The following is a 19,586-nucleotide window of genomic DNA, read 5'->3' as shown; positions in this document are numbered from 1 at the left end:
GTCTTGATTTAATCTATCTTGCACTAAATCTCATGCTCTTTTCCTCTACTAGCTCGAGATGTCGTGGCTAAATTGGCAGAGGACGGCATCTCCTCGATGAACGACTTTGCGTGGATTTCTCAGCTGCGTTACTTCTGGGAGGGTGGAGAAGTGATGCTGCGCATGATCACCACCTGTTTGAAATACGGATATGAATATCTGGGCAATTCCCCCCGACTTGTCATTACACCGCTGACTGACCGCTGCTACAGGTAACTCACACACTATCTCATCAATTATCAATGTCACGGTAAAGATTATATTTTAAATGTCCAAGATGTGAAGTTCTTCATTGTTTTGATTAAATTACTTTGTGCTACAATAGAACTCTGATGGGGGCTTTGAAGTTGACCTTGGGGGGAGCTCCTGAGGGTCCTGCAGGAACTGGCAAGACTGAAACCACCAAAGATTTGGCAAAAGCTTTGGCTAAACAGGTACACCAAAACACAATCTGCATTTTGGGGTTTTTATTCTTAATATTAACCTTTTTTTTTTTGTTTCAAGTGTGTGGTGTTCAACTGCTCCGATGGTCTGGACTACAAGGCCATGAGTAAGTTCTTCAAAGGACTGGCTCAGTCCGGAGCCTGGGCCTGCTTTGACGAGTTCAACCGTATTCCGGTGAGCACAGCTGCTGTTATGCAGGTCAAATGTGTGTATATCCGCTAAATGGTATGACCCAGATACACCACTAAATGAGTCACTGTGGATTTGGAATTAAATTTGCACATCCTCCACATCATAAGAAAATCAGTTTTCCTCCAACACAGAAACCTGGCTAATTTTAGATCATTTGTTACTCAGCAGGATGTAGAGTCTCTAATTTTGCTTTCATGCCAAGTTGATTGGATTATTTTTAATAGAAAACTGTCGAAACAAAGAGAGTAATTGATAGATTACAACAAACACAAAACTCTGATGCGAGTCTCCTAAGAAAAAAGAAAGAGGGAGAGAGAAATTCCAGAATATTACTCCTGTTTTGTCTGCCTCACATTGGCTTTATGTTTCTTAGAATAATGTGAGACATATGCACCAATAATGGTTTTACTGTACCCACAAGGTTTTTGTGTGTGTGTGTGTGTGTGTGTGTGTGTGTGTGTGTGTGTGTGTGTGTGTGTGTGTGTGTGTGTGTGTGTGTGTGTGTGTCTCACAGGTGGAGGTGCTCTCTGTGGTGGCTCAGCAGATCCTGTGCATACAACAGGCCATTGCCAAGGATCTGAAGACCTTCCTGTTCGAGGGGACGGAGCTGTCACTCAACCCGACCTGCTCTGTGTTCATCACCATGAACCCTGGTTACGCTGGCAGAGCCGAGCTCCCTGACAACCTAAAGGTACACCACACTGGAACGTAGTCTTGAATATCAGCCAACAGAGCAGAATGAAGAAGAAGAAATGGAAGTAAGATAAACCAATCAATCTTGTCTTGTAGGCTCTTTTCCGTACAGTGGCTATGATGGTGCCAGACTATGGTCTCATTGGAGAAATCTCACTTTACTCCATGGGCTTCATTGAATCTCGCAGGTATGTTTCTAAAATATTTAGAGCTAGTATCTTTTTCACAGTTGATTTATTCATCAAGCTTCGTTCTTCTCCATCTCCAGTCTGGCCCAGAAGATCGTGGCCACCTACCGCCTGTGCTCCGAGCAGCTGTCTTCCCAACACCACTACGACTACGGCATGCGAGCTGTGAAGTCCGTGCTGACTGCAGCAGGGAACCTGAAGCTGAAGTACCCCGAGGAGAACGAGAGCGTGCTGTTGCTCAGGGCGCTGATGGACGTCAACATGGCCAAGTTTCTCGCTCAGGACGTGCCACTCTTTCAGGTAACAGTCTTCATACCAATTCCAATTGTAATTTCTCCTGATGGTTTTTGTTCCTATGTATGCAGGTGTTAACTACTCATTACACTACGGTCCCTCTGCTGCCAACAGGGTATCATCTCTGATTTATTCCCTGGCGTGGTCCTTCCAAAACCAGACTATGATCTCCTCCTCAAGGCTCTTAATGACAACATCGCTAAGCTCAACCTGCAGTCCGTCCCGTGGTTCATTGGCAAAATCATCCAGGTACCAAGGAGGAGCCTTGCTTTGAAACACTTAAGTCTCATTATATGGTTTGTTGTTATACTCAGAATGTGTGTGATTGTGTGTTTAGGTGTATGAGATGATGTTGGTACGCCATGGTTTCATGATAGTAGGAGACCCTCTGGGAGGAAAGACTTCTGCCTATAAAATTCTTGCTGCTGCTCTCGGAGACCTTTATAAAGGTAGGTTTCTCAGTTCAAATGAATATTCTACATGTTTTTTAAATCGTATTTAGGAAACCATTGGAAAATAAATGATTTGTTTTCAGTTTCTTAATTATTGGTATGAGATTTTTCTCTCTCATTCTACTCTCCAGCCCAACTGATGGAGGAGTTTGCAGTGAATTATTCCATCATCAACCCAAAGGCCATCACTATGGGCCAGCTGTATGGCTGCTTTGATCCAGTCAGCCATGAGTGGTCTGATGGTGTGCTAGCCACCACCTACAGGGATCAGGCGATCTCCACGTCAGAAAATCGACAGTGGATCATCTTTGATGGGCCCATCGATGCTGTCTGGATTGAGAACATGAATACTGTGCTGGATGACAACAAGAAGGTACAGACCTTCAACTGTCACTTCTTTCCTCACTTTTTCTTACTGCTTTCCTTTTCTTTATAATGAAACAGTATGATGTCAAGAACTGCGTGCCAGATATATTGAAGTGTAATGTATATATATGGGATATTTAAAGCCTTTATATAATATTCATCTGTTTTGTTCACTCCATTCTTTTCTAGCTCTGTTTGATGAGTGGTGAGATCATCCAGATGAGCAGCAAGATGAGTTTGATCTTTGAAACTGCTGACCTGGAGCAAGCCTCTCCGGCTACCGTCAGTAGGTAAGCAACGCGGACAGAAGCTGAACAACCACCTGCAGGGAATCTGCTGCAAATAAAGAGAGCCCACATGTTGTTTCTATTCTGTGATTTTAAATTTAACCATCTGTCTGAAGGTGTGGGATGATCTACATGGAGCCTCATCAGCTGGGCTGGACTCCTCTCAGAGATTCATACATGAACACACTGCCTGAAAGCCTGAGCACTGAACACAGAAAACTGGTGAGATTACAGTCATGCATGTCTTAGTTGACTCAGTGTTGTCAGTTTTATTAACCTTCATGTGCTAATAATGTGTTGTATGACTTTTCCCGCAGATCGTGGACCTGTTTGATTGGCTAGTTCAGCCCTGTCTGAACTTTATAGAAAGGGAGTGTCGCTTTGTGGTTCAAACATCTTTCATTCACCTGGCCTACAGTCTAATGAAGTTGTACACCTGCCTGATGGGTTAGAAAGAGTTACATTTGTAATGTAGACTGTACATATGTCTTTTGTGAGTGAGTGTTAACTTTCCTTTCTATACCTAGATGAAATTTCTGCGTCAGGACCCGATGTCACCCAGATGTCCAGCCAGCAGATAACCATGTGGCTACAGGGTCTGTTCCTGTTCGCCGTTGTATGGACGGTGGGCGGGACCATCTCTGGGGACAGTCGTAATAAGTTTAATGTCTTCTACCGCAATCTGATCATGGGATTGGATGAAAACCACCCTCGGCCAAAGGATATCACACTCAAGAAGACCAACCTCTTCCCTGAGAGAGGTGACAAAATCTATTAATATACAGTGGGGCAAAAAAGTATTTAGTCAGCCACCAATTGTGCAAGTTCTCCCATTTAAAAAGATGAGAGAGGCCTGTAATTTTGATCATAGGTATACCTCAACTATGAGAGACAAAATGAGAAAAAAAATCCAGGAAATCACATTGTAGGATTTTTAATGAATTAATTGGTAAATTCCTCGGTAAAATAAGTATTTGGTCACCTACAAACAAGCAAGATTTCTGGCTCTCACAGACCTGTAACTTCTTCTTTAAGAGGCTCCTCTGTCCTCCACTCTTTACCTGTATTAATGGCACCTTTTTGAACTTGTTATCAGTATAAAAGACACCTGTCCACAACCTCAAACAGTCATACTCCAAACTCCACTATGGCCAAGACCAAAGAGCTGTCAAAGGAGACCAGAGACAAAATTGTAGACCTGCACCAGGCTGGGAAAACTGAATCTGCAAAAGGTAAGCAGCTTGGTGTGAAGAAATCAACTGTGGGAGCAATTATTAGAAAATGGAAGACATACAAGACCACTGCTAATCTCCCTCGTTCTGGGGCTCCACGCAAGATCTCACCCCGTGGGGTCAAAATGATCACAAGAACGGTGAGCAAAAATCCCAGAACCACACGGGGGGACCTAGTGAATGACCTGCAGAGAGCTGGGACCAAAGTAACAGAGGCTACCATCAGTAACACACTACGCCGCCAGGGACTTAAATCCTGCTGTTCCAGACGTGTCCCCCTGCTTAAGCCAGTACATGTCCAGGCCCGTCTGAAGTTTGCTAGAGGGCATTTGGATGATCCAGAAGAGGATTGGGAGAATGTCATATGGTCAGATGAAACCAAAATAGAACTTTTTGGTAAAAACTCAACTCGTCGTGTTTGGAGGAGAAAGAATGCAGAGCTGCATCCAAAGAACACCATACCTACCGTGAAGCATGGGGGTGGAAACATCATGCTTTGGGGCTGTTTTTCTGCAAAGGGACCAGGACGACTGATCCGTGTAAAGGAAAGAATGAATGGGGCCATGTATCGTGAGATTTTGAGTGAAAACCTCCTTCCATCAGCAAGGGCACTGAAGATGAAGCGTGGCTGGGTCTTTCAGCATGACAATGATCCCAGACACACCGCCAGGGCAACGAAGGAGTGGCTTCGTAAGAAGCATTTCAAGGTCCTGGAGTTGCCTAGCCAGTCTCCAGATCTCAACCCCATAGAAAATCTTTGGAGGGAGTTGAAAGTCCGTGTTGCCCAGCGACAGCCCCAAAACATCACTGCTTTAGAGGAGATCTGCATGGAGGAATGGGCCAAAAATACCAGCAACAGTGTGTGAAAACCTTGTGAAGACTTACAGAAAACGTTTGACCTCTGTCATTGCCAACAAAGGGTATATAACAAAGTATTGAGATGAACTTTTGTTATTGACCAAATACTTATTTTCCACAATAATTGGAAAATAAATTCTTTAAAAATCCTTCAATGTGATTTTCTGGATTGTTTTTTCTCCTTCTGTCTCTCATAGTTGATGTATACCTACGATAAACATAACAGGCCTCTCTCATCTTTTTAAATGGGAGAACTTGCACAATTGGTGGCTGACTAAATACTTTTTTGCCCCACTGTATATAGCATAGCAATTATTTCCTTTTTAACATTAGCAATGCATGATGTCTACATATTGTTTTTCAGGCACTGTCTATGACTACTACTTTCATAAGGAAGGACAAGGACAGTGGAAAACATGGACCGATTCAATCACTAAGGAGGAAAACGTCATTCCAGTGGCAGCCAATGTGAGTGTGTTTATGCTACAGAGGTGGCTCCTACACACAGCCTCCATAAATGAGTTCACTTAAACTCTGCTCATGCTTACCAGGTGTCAGACCTCATCATCCCTACCATGGAGACGGCCCGGCAGCTGTTTTTCCTGCGTACCTACCTGGCACATGAAATACCCATGCTGTTTGTCGGGCCCACTGGCACTGGCAAATCTGTCATCAACAAAAGCTTCCTGGTAAAGCTTCCCAAAGAGCAGTACACACCAAACTGTATCAACTTCTCAGCCCGAACCTCAGCCAATCAGACCCAAGACATCATCATGGCCAAGCTAGACCGGAGAAGGAAGGGCGTGTTTGGACCTCCTGTGGGGAAGAAGTGTATCGTCTATGTTGGTAAATATGGATGCACAAAAAGTGGATCATCAGGTTTTGATATTTATTAACTTTGCAAATACTAATTAAAAATGATCTCCTCTACATAGATGATCTGAACATGCCTGCTAAAGAAATCTACGGAGCCCAACCCCCCATCGAGCTGTTAAGGCAGTGGATTGACCATCATCACTGGTATGACAAAAAGGATACCTCCAGACTGAACATCGTGGACGTGCTGTTCATGTCTGCAATGGGGCCCCCTGGTGGTGGGAAGAATGACATAACAGGTAATTTCAAAATGTGTAATTCAACATTTCATTAAAGGAGTCAGCAGACGAAATTGACAAATTGTTTGAAATGCTAGGCCGCCTCACCCGCCACCTGAACGTCATCTCAATTGATTCCTTTGATGATGAAACACTGACCAAGATCTTCAGCTCCATAACTGACTGGCACTTCAGTAAAGGCTTTGATGCGTCCTTCTACAGGTAACTTGGTCAATATGCATTCAAATGTCATACAGAGGTAGATTTATACAAATGATCATTGTCAGGAAGACATACAGTTCCGGAAAAAATCAAGAGAGCACTTTAGCATTATCAGTTTCTCCAATTTTACAATTTATAGGTATGTCTTTAAGTTAAAAATATATATATATATATTTTTAATTGTATTCTATAAACTACTGACAACATTTCTCTGTGTTGGAATTCAACAGACACTGGAATGGCTGCCATACATGTAGAGATACAATTAAGAAACATTTGGAGTGGTCTTCTACATTTTTTCCGGAGCTGTATCTTTACTATATTTCGTCTTAATTCTAAGGCTAGGCAAGATCATGGTCCAGGCCACCATGGCGGTCTATAAGGACACCATGGACAGCTTCCTCCCCACGCCGTCTAAGTCCCACTACATCTTCAACCTGCGGGACTTTGCTCGAGTGATACGGGGTGTGCTGCTGGCTCCACACACACACATGCAGGTAAGAGTGGAGACAAAAGTAATGTATTTAAGTTGATTGTTCGAAATTGTTCAATTCTTCATGCATGTTGGCTGTTTTTTTGCAGGACGGAGACAAACTGATCCGTCTTTGGATCCATGAAGTCTACCGTGTTTTCTATGACCGGCTCATCGACAACGAAGACAAGGAGACATTCTTTGGCATCGTCAAAGAGAGAACTTCAAACTTTTTCAAGCAGAGTGTGGAAAAGGTATATATTTAATAAGTGTGCATATTAACTTTCATAAGTAGTTCCTGCAGTGATTTTTCATGTTGTTTTACAGAGTATGAACAGATACGACTGCAATTTTCTGGATAAAAACTCCTTAGTAGAGTTAGAACACAATTGTGTTTAAAGGGTGACTGCTGTTACTGAATGTTATCCAAAAATGACAACTTCTGTGTCTATGTGCTAGTTAAAATTGACAGGATTTCCAACTCTAGGTACCAAACAGCACCGCATCAAACTTTGTTTTCAGATTAAGATAAGATAAAATAAGATGTAACTTTATTAATCTCAGTGGGGAAATTCAGGAGTTAAAGCGGCAACAGAATAAGAATGAAAAACAGGACAGTACGGTTTCACACAGGACAATAAAATAAGATTGAATTAATATGATGTACAGGTAAGTAGTTCTGTTAAAACTAAAAACAAGTCTTAAGGAATTAAATGAACATATATACATTTTTGTGTCCGGATTGTTCAATATACTTACATTTATCTATATGGATCTGATGCCGGTAAAAGTCTTTGTGCAAACAGTGCATGTGCAGTACAGGTTATTGTTTACTGAGATGTTAACCCCTTGTTGTGCAGCCTGATGGCTACAGGCACAAAGGAGTTTCCCAGGCGCTTTGTGCTGTGCCGAGTTGGGATGAGTCTGTGGCTAAACCTACTCCTCATCTTCACTATCTTCATCATCAGATTCAACTAACATGAAGCTGAGAAGCTACTGCTACTTGATGTGGTGTAGTTTTGTTTATAACCCTAAATCTTTCCTTTTGTTTTCTAGCTCCTGGGCCATCTCAACCCAGATGACAAGGTAGTGGACGAGAGCATCCGCAGCTTGTTCTTCGGTGACTATGCCAAGCCTGATGCTGACGTTAAGGCGTACGATGAAATCACAGACATGGCTGCCTTACAAGAAGTGATGGAGTTCTACCTGGATGAGTTCAACAACTGCAGCAAGACACCAATGTCCCTCGTCATGTTCAAATTTGCCATCGAGCACATATCCCGCATCTGCCGTGTGCTGAAGCAGGACAACGGCCACCTTCTGCTCGTCGGCATCGGGGGCTCGGGGCGTCAGAGCACCACCAAGCTGGCCACCTTCATCAATGACTACTTCCTGATCCAGATTGAGTTGACCAAGAACTACAGCATGTCCGACTGGCGTGATGACCTGAAGAGGATTATGCTTAAAGCAGGCATTGAGGGAAAGAGCCTGGTGTTCCTGTTCAACGACAGCCAAATTAAGGAGGAGGCCATGCTAGAAGACATTGACATGCTGCTCAACACCGGGGATGTGCCTAACATGTTTGCTGCAGATGAACGTGCTGACATCATCGATAAAGCACAGGGAATCGCACGGCTGGAGGGCAAAAAGATTGATGCCACTCCGCTCTCTATGTACAACTTCTTCATTGACCGTGTGAAGGCCAACCTCCACATTGTGCTCGGTAGGTGCCTTCACGTGTCCTTTTTTTGGTTTGATCAAATTGTTTGTAAGAAACTGGACATTTTTATATCGTCAACAGCCATGAGTCCTATCGGTGATGCATTCAGGAACCGTCTTAGGATGTTCCCCTCCCTCATCAACTGCTGCACCATTGACTGGTTCCACGCCTGGCCAAATGATGCACTAGAGATGGTGGCCCACAAATTCCTGGAGGATGTGGAAATGGAAAGTGACATCAGACTGGAGTAAGGAAGCCAAAAGAAGTACTCACTCCAGCTGCTAAACAGCTGCATGGACCTATTTTGCACTCAGGAACAGTGTTGGGTGTAACGCGTTACAAAAGTAACAGAGTTACAGTAATGTATTACTTTTAGCTGAAACGCAGTAATATAACGCATTACTTCTGAAATTTGGGTAATATAATACCCGTTACAATTCTCAGTAACGCAGTTACAACACATTTTAACCTGAAATGATGTGTTGTTTTGTTATTAAGAAATCACAAACATCGCAAGACATTCCGACACCAGAGAAACAATTGTGCCGGTAGAATAGTAACTCAGTGCGCCTGTTTACTATTGGTTAAGAGGGCTGCAGAAACAGATTCGCGATTGAGAGCTTCTTGCTCGCAATGAATAGCTGCAGGCTCACAATGCAGAGCTGCAGGCTCGGATAAAAGAAAAGAAAAACACAAGAGTGCGCGCAGGCCGAAGCAACAGAAGGTCACTTTCTCTGGGTCTGCTATGCTGGTTGAACCCCAAGAAGTTAAGAGACTTGTGGCGGAGTGCTGAAGATATGCAGCCTCTGTCCTCTGTGGAATCGCCGGGTTTTAGAAAGCTTGTCAGCCAAATCCCCGTTAACACACCAATGACAAGGTGAGCTAACGTTGCCATAGAGACTCGTTCATGTACAGCAGGTCACAGGGCCGTGCAGAGGCTCCACTAACATGTTAATAACAAGCAGAGACGTCATGGTACCGGTATCACATATTATTCAGCCCAGTTTAACGAGCATACGTTTAATTTCAGCATACTGCCATAGATAGCTTTAATTAATGAGCTGCAATAAACTACATTATAGCATTTAAAGCCCTACTTTTGCAGATATTTATGGTGAAAGTAACGCAAAAGTAGTGTAACGCATTACATTTCAGAGACAGTAATAACGTAATGTAACTTATTACTTAAAAAAGACAGTAATAAGTAACATGTACTGTATTACATTTTGGAAGTAACTTGCCCATCACTGCTCAGGAATGTGAACCATAAGCCGCATTTTGTTTATTTTTCTTTTCTATGATCTCAGGGTGGTGGAGATGTGTAAGACCTTCCAAACAAGTGTCAGAGATATGTCAGAGAGGTACTTCTCCAGACTGAGGAGACACAACTATGTCACACCCACCTCCTACCTGGAACTCATCCTCACTTTCAAGACTCTGCTCAATGCCAAGAGGAATGAAGTGAACACTGCGAAGAACCGCTATATCGTTGGTCTCCAGAAACTTGACTTTGCTGCGTCTCAGGTGATGCACCCAAACAATAACTACCCTGAAGGAACGACCAAATGAGTGATTCTGACACTTGATATCATGTCCACAGGTGTCAGTGATGCAGGAGGAACTCACAGCCCTACAGCCAGAGCTCATCAAGACCTCAGCTGAAACAGATGAGATGATGGTTAAGATAGAGGGGGAAACAGTTGAGGTGGACGCTAAGAAGGAACTTGTGTCCGCTGATGAGAAGGTGGCTAATGACGCAGCAGCTGCAGCCCAAGCCATCAAGGTATATATGTACTTCAAGAGCAATAAAGTGAAGAAATGTCTCGTTAACATAATGTCTTTTGGAAATCTGAAATATATCTGCCAATTTTTTCCAAAAGAGCAGTATTGTGGTTTGGATGTTTGGACACAGATTGTTTGTCTTTCAGGAAGAGTGTGAGGGAGACTTGGCTGAAGCAATGCCTGCACTGGAGGCGGCCCTGTCAGCCTTGGACACCTTGAAGCCTTCAGACATTACTCTAATTAAGTCTATGCAGAACCCACCGGGTCTAGTCAAACTAGTCATGGAGTCCATCTGCATCATGAAGGGCATCAAACCCGAGAGAAAACCAGATCCCAGTGGCTCAGGTAAGTTCTTGGAAACTTAGAAAAATGTAATTGAAAAAGGTTTATATAGTATCCTACTATCCATACTATTGCAAATTAATATGTTACAGGTAAGATGGTTGAGGACTTTTGGGCCCCCTCGAAGAAGCTTCTCGGAGACCTGAAGTTTTTGGAAAGCCTCAAAGCCTACGACAAAGACAACATTCCCGCCCCGTACATCAAGAAAATCAGGGACAAGTTTATCGACAACCCCGAGTTCCAGCCTTCTATCATTAAAAATGTGTCCTCGGCTTGTGAGGGTCTCTGTAAGTGGGTGCGAGCGTTGGAAGTGTATGAGCGTGTAGCCAAAGTGGTCGCCCCCAAGAAGAGAGGCTGAAGCTGGCCGAGGATGAGCTGGCCGTGCAGATGGAGATGTTGTCTGTGAAGAGAGCAGAGCTGAAGAAAGTGGTGGACAGACTGCAGAGCCTGAACGATGATTTGACCGCCATGATTGACAAGAAGAAAGACCTGGAAGACAACATAGAGTTGTGCTCTCAGAAGCTGATCAGGGCGGAGAAGCTGATTGGAGGACTGGGTGGAGAGAAGGACAGGTGGACGGAGGCTGCGAGGCTTCTAGGGATCAGGTATGTTAAAATAATCACAATTAGTCAATATGTGAATTGGATATTAATTAACTATATTTCTTTTCCGCAGATACATCAACCTGACAGGTGACATACTCCTCTCTTCAGGAACAGTGTCTTATCTCGGGGCTTTTACAGTAGACTACCGTATAGAGTGCCAGGAGCAGTGGCATATCCTGTGCCAGGAGAAGAATATTCCCTGCTCTGAGGACCTAACCCTCAGCAACACTCTGGGTAACCAGGTGTCTATCAGGGCCTGGCAGATTGCCGGACTGCCAGTGGACTCCTACTCCACAGACAACGGCATCATCGTGTTTAACTCCCGGCGGTGGCCCCTAATGATCGACCCTCAAGGTCAAGCCAACAAGTGGATCAAGAACATGGAGAAGGGGAATAAACTTGCTGTTATCAAAATGTCTGATGCAAACTATGTGAGAGTCTTGGAGAACTGCATCCAGTTTGGAACCCCGGTTCTGTTGGAGAACGTGGGGGAGGAACTTGATCCCGTGCTCGAACCTGTGTTGCTGAAGCAGACCTTCAAACAACAGGGTGTGGAGTACATGAAAATAGGGGAGAACATCGTGGAATACTCTAAAGACTTTTTGTTCTACATGACCACCGGGCTGAGGAACCCTCACTACCTCCCAGAGGTGGCTGTCAAAGTCTGTCTGCTCAACTTCATGATCACGCCTCAGGGCCTACAGGACCAGCTGTTAGGACTCGTAGCTGCCAAAGAGAAGCCTGAGCTGGAGGAGAAGAAGAACCAGCTCATTCTGGAGAGTGCTGCCAACAACAAGCAGCTGAAGGAAATTGAGGATAAAATCTTACAGGTGCTCTCCTCCTCTGAGGGGAACATCCTGGAGGATGAGACGGCCATTAAGGTCCTGTCGTCCTCCAAAATCCTCTCTGAGGAGATATCTGAGAAGCAAAAGATCGCCAGTGTCACAGAGAAAGAGATCGATGACACTCGGATGGGTTACCGCCCCGTGGCTGAGCACTCATCCATTTTGTTCTTCTGTATCTCAGAACTGGCCAACATCGAGCCTATGTACCAGTACTCCCTGAGCTGGTTCATCAACCTCTACCTGTATTCCATCGCCCAGAGCTTACAGAGCGACGATGTGGCTGAAAGGATCAACAACATTGTGGAGCATTTCACCCTCAGCATCTACAATAACGTGTGCCGCTCGCTTTTTGAGAAGGACAAGCTGCTCTTCTCCCTGCTACTCACTGTAGGCATCATGCAGGGTAAAGGGAAGGTTGACGACCAAGTCTGGCGCTTCCTCCTGACAGGGGGCATCGCTTTAGATAACCCGTATCCCAACCCCGCTCCAGAATGGCTGTCTGAAAAATCTTGGTCTGAAATCGTCAGGGCGTCTAAACTTCCAAACCTGGATGGTTTGTTCGAACATGTTCAAGACAACGTGTCGAAGTGGAAGCAGCTCTATGACTCAGGAAAGCCCCATAAGGACCAGCTACCTGACCGGTGGAGCGAGTTGCTGGGGATGGACAGAATGGTCGTGATCCGGTGCTTCAGGCCAGATAAGATGGTTCCAGCTGTGCAGGATTTCATCATGGATAACATGGGACAGGCTTACATTGAACCTCCCACCTTTGACCTGGCAGGGAGTTACAAAGACTCCAACTGCTGCTCTCCTCTCATCTTTGTGTTGTCACCGGGATCTGATCCGACCGCAGGTGATTGATCATAAACACGTGACTCATCTAAATGTAATCAAAGTGTGATATGAATTGAAAACCAGAACTTAGTTCAAAGGTGACTTTTTTTGAAATCTAATTATTTCTTTAGGTTTGCTGAAGTTTGCTGATGACGTAGAAATGGGGGGCAGTAAGACCCAAACCATTTCTCTGGGTCAGGGACAAGGACCCATAGCAGCAGTGATGATTGACAAAGCCATCAAAGACGGCACCTGGGTGGTGCTGCAGAACTGCCACCTGGCCACCAGCTGGATGCCCGCTCTGGAGAGGATTTGTGAGGAAGCTATCACCCCAGAGAACACACACCCCGACTTTAGGTACGTCTCTACACTGTACGTTTTCTCACACGTGTTTTGAAAATGATAAAACAAATATACAGTGGGGCAAAAAAGTATTTAGTCAGCCACCAATTGTGCAAGTTCTCCCATTTAAAAAGATGAGAGAGGCCTGTAATTTTTATCATAGGTATACCTCAACTATGAGAGACAGAATGAGAAAAAAAAATCCAGGAAATCACATTGTCTGATTTTTAAAGAATTTATTTCAAATTATTGTGGAAAATAAGTATTTGGTCAATAACAAAAGTTCATCTCAATACTTTGTTATATACCCTTTGTTGGCAATGACAGAGGTCAAACGTTTTCTGTAAGTCTTCACAAGGTTTTCACACACTGTTGCTGGTATTTTGGCCCATTCCTCCATGCAGATCTCCTCTAAAGCAGTGATGTTTTGGGGCTGTCGCTGGGCAACACGGACTTTCAACTCCCTCCAAAGATTTTCTATGGGGTTGAGATCTGGAGACTGGCTAGGCCACTCCAGGACCTTGAAATGCTTCTTACGAAGCCACTCCTTCGTTGCCCTGGCGGTGTGTTTGGGATGATTGTCATGCTGAAAGACCCAGCCACGCTTCATCTTCAGTGCCCTTGCTGATGGAAGGAGGTTTTCACTCAAAATCTCACGATACATGGCCCCATTCATTCTTTCCTTTACACGGATCAGTCGTCCTGGTCCCTTTGCAGAAAAACAGCCCCAAAGCATGATGTTTCCACCCCCATGCTTCACAGTAGGTATGGTGTTCTTTGGATGCAACTCTGCATTCTTTCTCCTCCAAACACGACGAGTTGAGTTTTTACCAAAAAGTTCTATTTTGGTTTCATCTGACCATATGACATTCTCCCAATCCTCTTCTGGATCATCCAAATGCCCTCTAGCAAACTTCAGACGGGCCTGGACATGTACTGGCTTAAGCAGGGGGACACGTCTGGAACTGCAGGATTTAAGTCCCTGGCGGCGTAGTGTGTTACTGATGGTAGCCTCTGTTACTTTGGTCCCAGCTCTCTGCAGGTCATTCACTAGGTCCCCCCGTGTGGTTGTGGGATTTTTGCTCACCGTTCTTGTGATCATTTTGACCCCACGGGGTGAGATCTTGCGTGGAGCCCCAGATCGAGGGAGATTAGCAGTGGTCTTGTATGTCTTCCATTTTCTAATAATTGCTCCCACAGTTGATTTCTTCACACCAAGCTGCTTACCTATTGCAGATTCAGTTTTCCCAGCCTGGTGCAGGTCTACAATTTTGTCTCTGGTCTCCTTTGACAGCTCTTTGGTCTTGGTCATAGTGGAGTTTGGAGTATGACTGTTTGAGGTTGTGGACAGGTGTCTTTTATACTGATAACGAGTTCAAAAAGGTGCCATTAATACAGGTAACGAGTGGAGGACAGAGGAGCCTCTTAAAGAAGAAGTTACAGGTCTGTGAGAGCCAGAAATCTTGCTTGTTTGTAGGTGACCAAATACTTATTTTACCAAGGAATTTACCAATTAATTCATTAAAAATCCTACAATGTGATTTCCTGGATTTTTTTTTCTCATTTTGTCTCTCATAGTTGAAGTGTACCTATGATAAAAATTACAGGCCTCTCTCATCTTTTTAAATGGGAGAACTTGCACAATTGGTGGCTGACTAAATACTTTTTTGCCCCACTGTATGTTCTTCTCCTCAGGTTATGGTTAACCAGTTATCCATCAGATAAGTTCCCAGTCAGTATCCTGCAGAACGGGCTGAAGATGACCAATGAGCCTCCCAAAGGAATAAGAGCCAACCTGCTGCGCTCCTACCTCAGTCACCCCATCTCTGACCCCGCCTTCTTCGTCAGCTCAAAGAAACAGGCCGTCTGGCAGAAGTTCCTGTTTGGTCTCACCTTCTTCCACGCTCTAGTGCAGGAGAGGAGGAACTTTGGACCGCTGGGTGAGGGAATAGAAACAGTAGATTTTGCCCTGGTTCATTTTAATGTTTGGTTTTCGATTTTGTAGTCATTTAATATGTATTATGTTTTAAAAAATCATGTTGCTGTCTGTCCATTTCCTCTCAGGGTGGAATATTCCCTATGAGTTTAATGAGTCTGACCTGAGGATCAGTATGAGGCAGATCCAGATGTTCCTGGATGAGTACGAGGAGGTTCCACTGGACGCCCTCGCATATCTTACAGGTAGAATATGACATGGTGGTAGGTGTCAGTTCAGTAAATAGAAAATAGTTCCTTCATGAATCATTCTCACAGCAAATTCTGCGGATTATCTTGAGTAACCATGATATCTTGAAGCAGACATTGGGTCTGTCCATTTAATAATCCCTGTTTTTCTCTTCTTAGGTGAATGCAACTATGGCGGCAGGGTGACAGATGACAAAGACCGGCGTCTGCTGCTGTCTCTTCTCTCCGTCTTCTACAGTTGGGACCTGATAGAGCAGGAGTGCTACCACATGTGTGAGGGAGATCTGTATTATGTCCCAGCTCACGGCCCATATCAGGTACTGTGAGAGCTCTGGTCAACTGAGAATTAATGACACTGCGCAAGACATTTTTTTCAGTCATGACAAAGAGCAACCGTCTCACAAAAAAGAGTTTCAAATAAACACAACAGCAGCAGATCGCACTGATTACCCAGAGGAGGATTAATGGTTTTAATCATAGAGTTTAATACTAGTCTGGAATTAAATCTATTAAATGTTTGGCCTAGAGGGCAGCATGTTGAAGATCACCAAGAACTGAAGTAATCATCCTATCACATAAAGAAATGAATGTCTAAAAATTATTTTCTCTTTTCCAGACGTATGTTAACTACATTCGCAGTCTTCCGATTTGTGCCGATCCTTGTGTGTTCGGCCTTCATAGCAACGCTGACATCACAAAGGACAACCAGGAGACCAATCAGCTGCTGGATGGAGTTCTGCTGACGCTGCCCAGGCAGACGGGCGGCGGGGCCAAGTCTCCTCAGGTTTGTTTATCTGGGAGCACTCACACTTTCATTTTACACTCTTGGTTTATACTTATTTCCCTGAGGAAGCACTCCATGAAACCTTGAAGTCTCATATTCACGCTCAGCGCTGTCGTGTCTCTCTGTGTTGCAGGAAGTGGTGGATGAGCTTGCAGAAGACATCCTGTCCAAGCTGCCAGCAGACTTTGACATACAAATGGTGATCGACAAATACCCAGTCATGTATGATGAGTCCATGAATACGGTTTTGAGGCAGGAAATCATCCGCTTTAACAGGTAATAACAACTTGTGCTGTAAGACAAACATTTATTACCAATAACTCAACTTCTTCAATCGGTGTGTGCGGGACACATCAATAAAACATGATTACTTGATGACTTTAATCCCCCCCCTCCATAGACTCACTCATGTGGTGCGGGTCAGCTTGGTAAACATCCGCAAAGCTCTGAAGGGCCAGATTGTTATGTCTGCCGAACTTGAGGATGTCTTCAACAGTATGATGGTGGGCAAGTTGCCTGCTCTGTGGGCAGCCAAGTCATACCCCTCTCTGAAGCCAATGGGGAGCTATGTGACTGATCTGCTAGCCAGGCTGCAGTTCCTACAAGTAAGAGTTAGGATTGTTATGGATCACACTAACCATGAGAGAAGATATCAAATGGGGAATATGACTTTTAAAAATGAATGCAGCACATATAAAGTAGTTCAAAGTCCAGTAGCATATTATGTACAGTCAGTGTTTGAATATGCAGGGTAAATATATATTTTTACATTTCAAAACTAATCCTTGATATTTTTGAAGTAAAGCACCATTGGTTTTACAGATTACATTGCATTTTTATAAAGCTATATGCATGTTTGATTGTCTGTTTTGAAGGATTGGATAGATAACGGCCCGCCTACAGTCTTCTGGCTCTCTGGCTTCTACTTCACCCAGTCATTTCTAACAGGAGTGGCTCAGAATTTTGCCAGGAAGTACACCATACCCATAGACTACATTGGCTTCGAATTTGAGGCATGTAACCTTTTTATTTCAGTGTTTTGGTTTTATTTAATCTTAATAATTGCATGTAATAATATAGGTTGGATATTAACACGGTTGGTTATGTTCCAGGTAACCAAAGAGGAGACCAATATGGAGGAGAAGCCAGAAGACGGTGCTTATGTAAAGGGTCTCTTCATGGAGGGGGCGCGCTGGGACAGAGAGAACATGGTGATTGGAGAGTCCCTCCCCAAGATCCTTTTTGACTCTTTGCCTATCATCAAGCTCAGACCTGGAGAAATGTCCAAGTTTAAACATGAAGACATCTACGTGTGTCCTGTTTATAAAACCAGCGCTCGCAGAGGGACCTTGTCCACCACCGGCCACTCCACGAACTACGTCATGTCCATCGAGCTGCCCTCTGACAGGCCTCAGAAACACTGGATTAACCGCGGGGTGGCATGTCTCTGTCAGCTGGACGACTAAGAATTAATATTAAAAACTATACGCCAAAGAAAGTTCATGTGTTTGTATTCCAAAGTAACATATAGAGGTTATAGGCACATATTTGTTGGTAAGTTGGTAATATATTTGCATATATGTTGTCAGTACAGTCCAGATTATTGACAAAATACAATACAAATGACAACAAAATTCAAATTTTCTCAGAAGATTCAGAACAGTCACCTCCTGATGTTTAAAACCAAACCCTCATTTTGATAATGAATGCTATGCAAGCTCTATTGTGAACAGAATATACTTTGGATTTGGAGAATATATTTTCTCTTTAACATATTTTATATTAAAAATGCGTTTCGAGCTGGTGCTGATATATTTTCTAATTGATGCACTTTACTTACTTTATATTTTTCTGTTATTAATGGGTGATGGGTTTTTGCAATATGACATATAAACTTGATAATAAAGTCAACATAATGTTTAGACAACCGGATGATGATTTCAATGCTTTTAGTGCTCTCAACTCAGTAGATAGTTCTGATGTCAAACACTAGATGGCAGCAAAGGGAAGCCAGTAAGTAACTGGGATCCTTACTGGTACCCACAATGATGAATGTGCTCACTACATTTCTATTCCCATACCAGCGTGCCATCAACTGAAAGTATATGGTTTATGTGAGGTCTTCATTTTGAGAAACAATACCACCAAAACGCCACTTTTAGGACAAAAGGGTAGCCCAAAAATCTTGACTGTAATAATTAAACTTCTCATCCATGACATGAAATTGCTTCAGATTGAGAACTGTGAAATTGTGTGTAAGGCAAAAGCAAAACTGGTTTTGATAAGTATGCCTCACTCACCATCACTGATCGAGGTCAGGCTGGTAGTGTGGCAGCGATTTTCTGTCCTGAAAAGCAGATTGATGAGTCAATAAAGAAATTCAGTAAAGGATGAATGCTATATTCTCCATACAGGCCAGAGGTTATGACACGCAATGCCATAAATCACCACTGAGCCTTCTCATGCTGAACCTAATTCAACCAAAACTTTGTGAAAGGAATGTGCTAAAATCCAAACCACAGTGGCTCTGACTTGGTGGTGCTGCCTGCCTGCTGCTGTATTAATGTCAGCAAAGCTTGATGTAGTCAGCTTTCGTAGGTTTAACATAATTCATCTGTCATTTGCACAGATGAATTATGTTACACAATAGCCCCGCTACATTATAGGATGTGAAATACTGCAACATTAAAACTATATATTATAAAATGCAGCTGATGGAGGCTACCGTGACAGATGCTACTAACTTTCATGGTGTGTAATGGAAGCCATATATCTCCACCTGTTATTAAGGGCCACTCCGACCTTGGAGTCCAGCCTCCAGCTCCAGTTTAGTCCTCTTCTCAAAACAATTTTGCCCTCTATCTTGTGTCCCTTTAGGCCTCCTTAAGCTAATGTGTAAATGTCCTCCAGAAAGATTTCCCTGGAATGCTAGATGGATGGTTTCTCTTTAATGGAAATTAGTTAAATAAACTGCCAAGAGGAGCTAAACACAGACTTGTCCTCCAACACTTTACCAGAGTGTCCCACCTTGGTTTATTCAGTATTACATTACAAAAATACTTCAGTTTTCTGAGCAAGGGCACCCAACTTTTATTGCAGCCATTAAGTTATGTTAATTCAGAGCTGACGATGAAAGGGGAGAAGCTCCTGTCTTTTCAGATAAGGTTGCACCAGATGATAAACTCTATATGGGTCTGTATTTTATTATATGGGAATAATACTGAAAATTCAGGGGAAGATGACTCACATAAATCACACAGCACATTAGTTTTGCACCAGTAAACGTTGCACCGACCTTGATTTGGGTAAGTATTG

At 43.6% G+C, this 19,586-nt stretch overlaps 1 protein-coding gene across 1 annotated transcript in view; it reads left to right on the top strand.

Annotated features, from left to right (window-relative positions):
• Nucleotides 1-17,998, top strand: part of dnah3 (dynein axonemal heavy chain 3) — a 29,301-nt gene extending 11,303 nt beyond the window's left edge. Inside the window, 36 exon segments of the mRNA XM_063899371.1 lie at nucleotides 53-251; nucleotides 365-473; nucleotides 544-657; nucleotides 1,190-1,366; nucleotides 1,465-1,556; nucleotides 1,637-1,856; nucleotides 1,965-2,099; nucleotides 2,188-2,299; nucleotides 2,434-2,675; nucleotides 2,858-2,958; nucleotides 3,072-3,177; nucleotides 3,273-3,402; nucleotides 3,483-3,716; nucleotides 5,410-5,513; nucleotides 5,597-5,891; nucleotides 5,981-6,160; nucleotides 6,238-6,361; nucleotides 6,702-6,858; nucleotides 6,944-7,087; nucleotides 7,890-8,556; nucleotides 8,635-8,800; nucleotides 9,861-10,077; nucleotides 10,154-10,336; nucleotides 10,482-10,680; nucleotides 10,770-11,021; nucleotides 11,024-11,282; nucleotides 11,353-12,980; nucleotides 13,093-13,318; nucleotides 14,999-15,243; nucleotides 15,368-15,484; nucleotides 15,647-15,804; nucleotides 16,104-16,271; nucleotides 16,405-16,547; nucleotides 16,672-16,876; nucleotides 17,147-17,284; nucleotides 17,384-17,998. Coding sequence (XP_063755441.1) covers nucleotides 53-251; nucleotides 365-473; nucleotides 544-657; nucleotides 1,190-1,366; nucleotides 1,465-1,556; nucleotides 1,637-1,856; nucleotides 1,965-2,099; nucleotides 2,188-2,299; nucleotides 2,434-2,675; nucleotides 2,858-2,958; nucleotides 3,072-3,177; nucleotides 3,273-3,402; nucleotides 3,483-3,716; nucleotides 5,410-5,513; nucleotides 5,597-5,891; nucleotides 5,981-6,160; nucleotides 6,238-6,361; nucleotides 6,702-6,858; nucleotides 6,944-7,087; nucleotides 7,890-8,556; nucleotides 8,635-8,800; nucleotides 9,861-10,077; nucleotides 10,154-10,336; nucleotides 10,482-10,680; nucleotides 10,770-11,021; nucleotides 11,024-11,282; nucleotides 11,353-12,980; nucleotides 13,093-13,318; nucleotides 14,999-15,243; nucleotides 15,368-15,484; nucleotides 15,647-15,804; nucleotides 16,104-16,271; nucleotides 16,405-16,547; nucleotides 16,672-16,876; nucleotides 17,147-17,284; nucleotides 17,384-17,737 — 8,300 coding nt within the window. The 3' untranslated portion in view covers nucleotides 17,738-17,998.
• The last annotated feature ends 1,588 nt before the right edge of the window (nucleotides 17,999-19,586 follow it).

This window comes from Eleginops maclovinus, chromosome 13 (genome assembly GCF_036324505.1).
Source record: "Eleginops maclovinus isolate JMC-PN-2008 ecotype Puerto Natales chromosome 13, JC_Emac_rtc_rv5, whole genome shotgun sequence".
In the NCBI taxonomy this organism is placed as follows: Eukaryota; Metazoa; Chordata; class Actinopteri; order Perciformes; family Eleginopidae; genus Eleginops; species Eleginops maclovinus.
The sequence above is the reverse complement of the archived record's forward strand: the minus strand, read 5'-3'. Positions and strand labels throughout refer to the sequence as shown.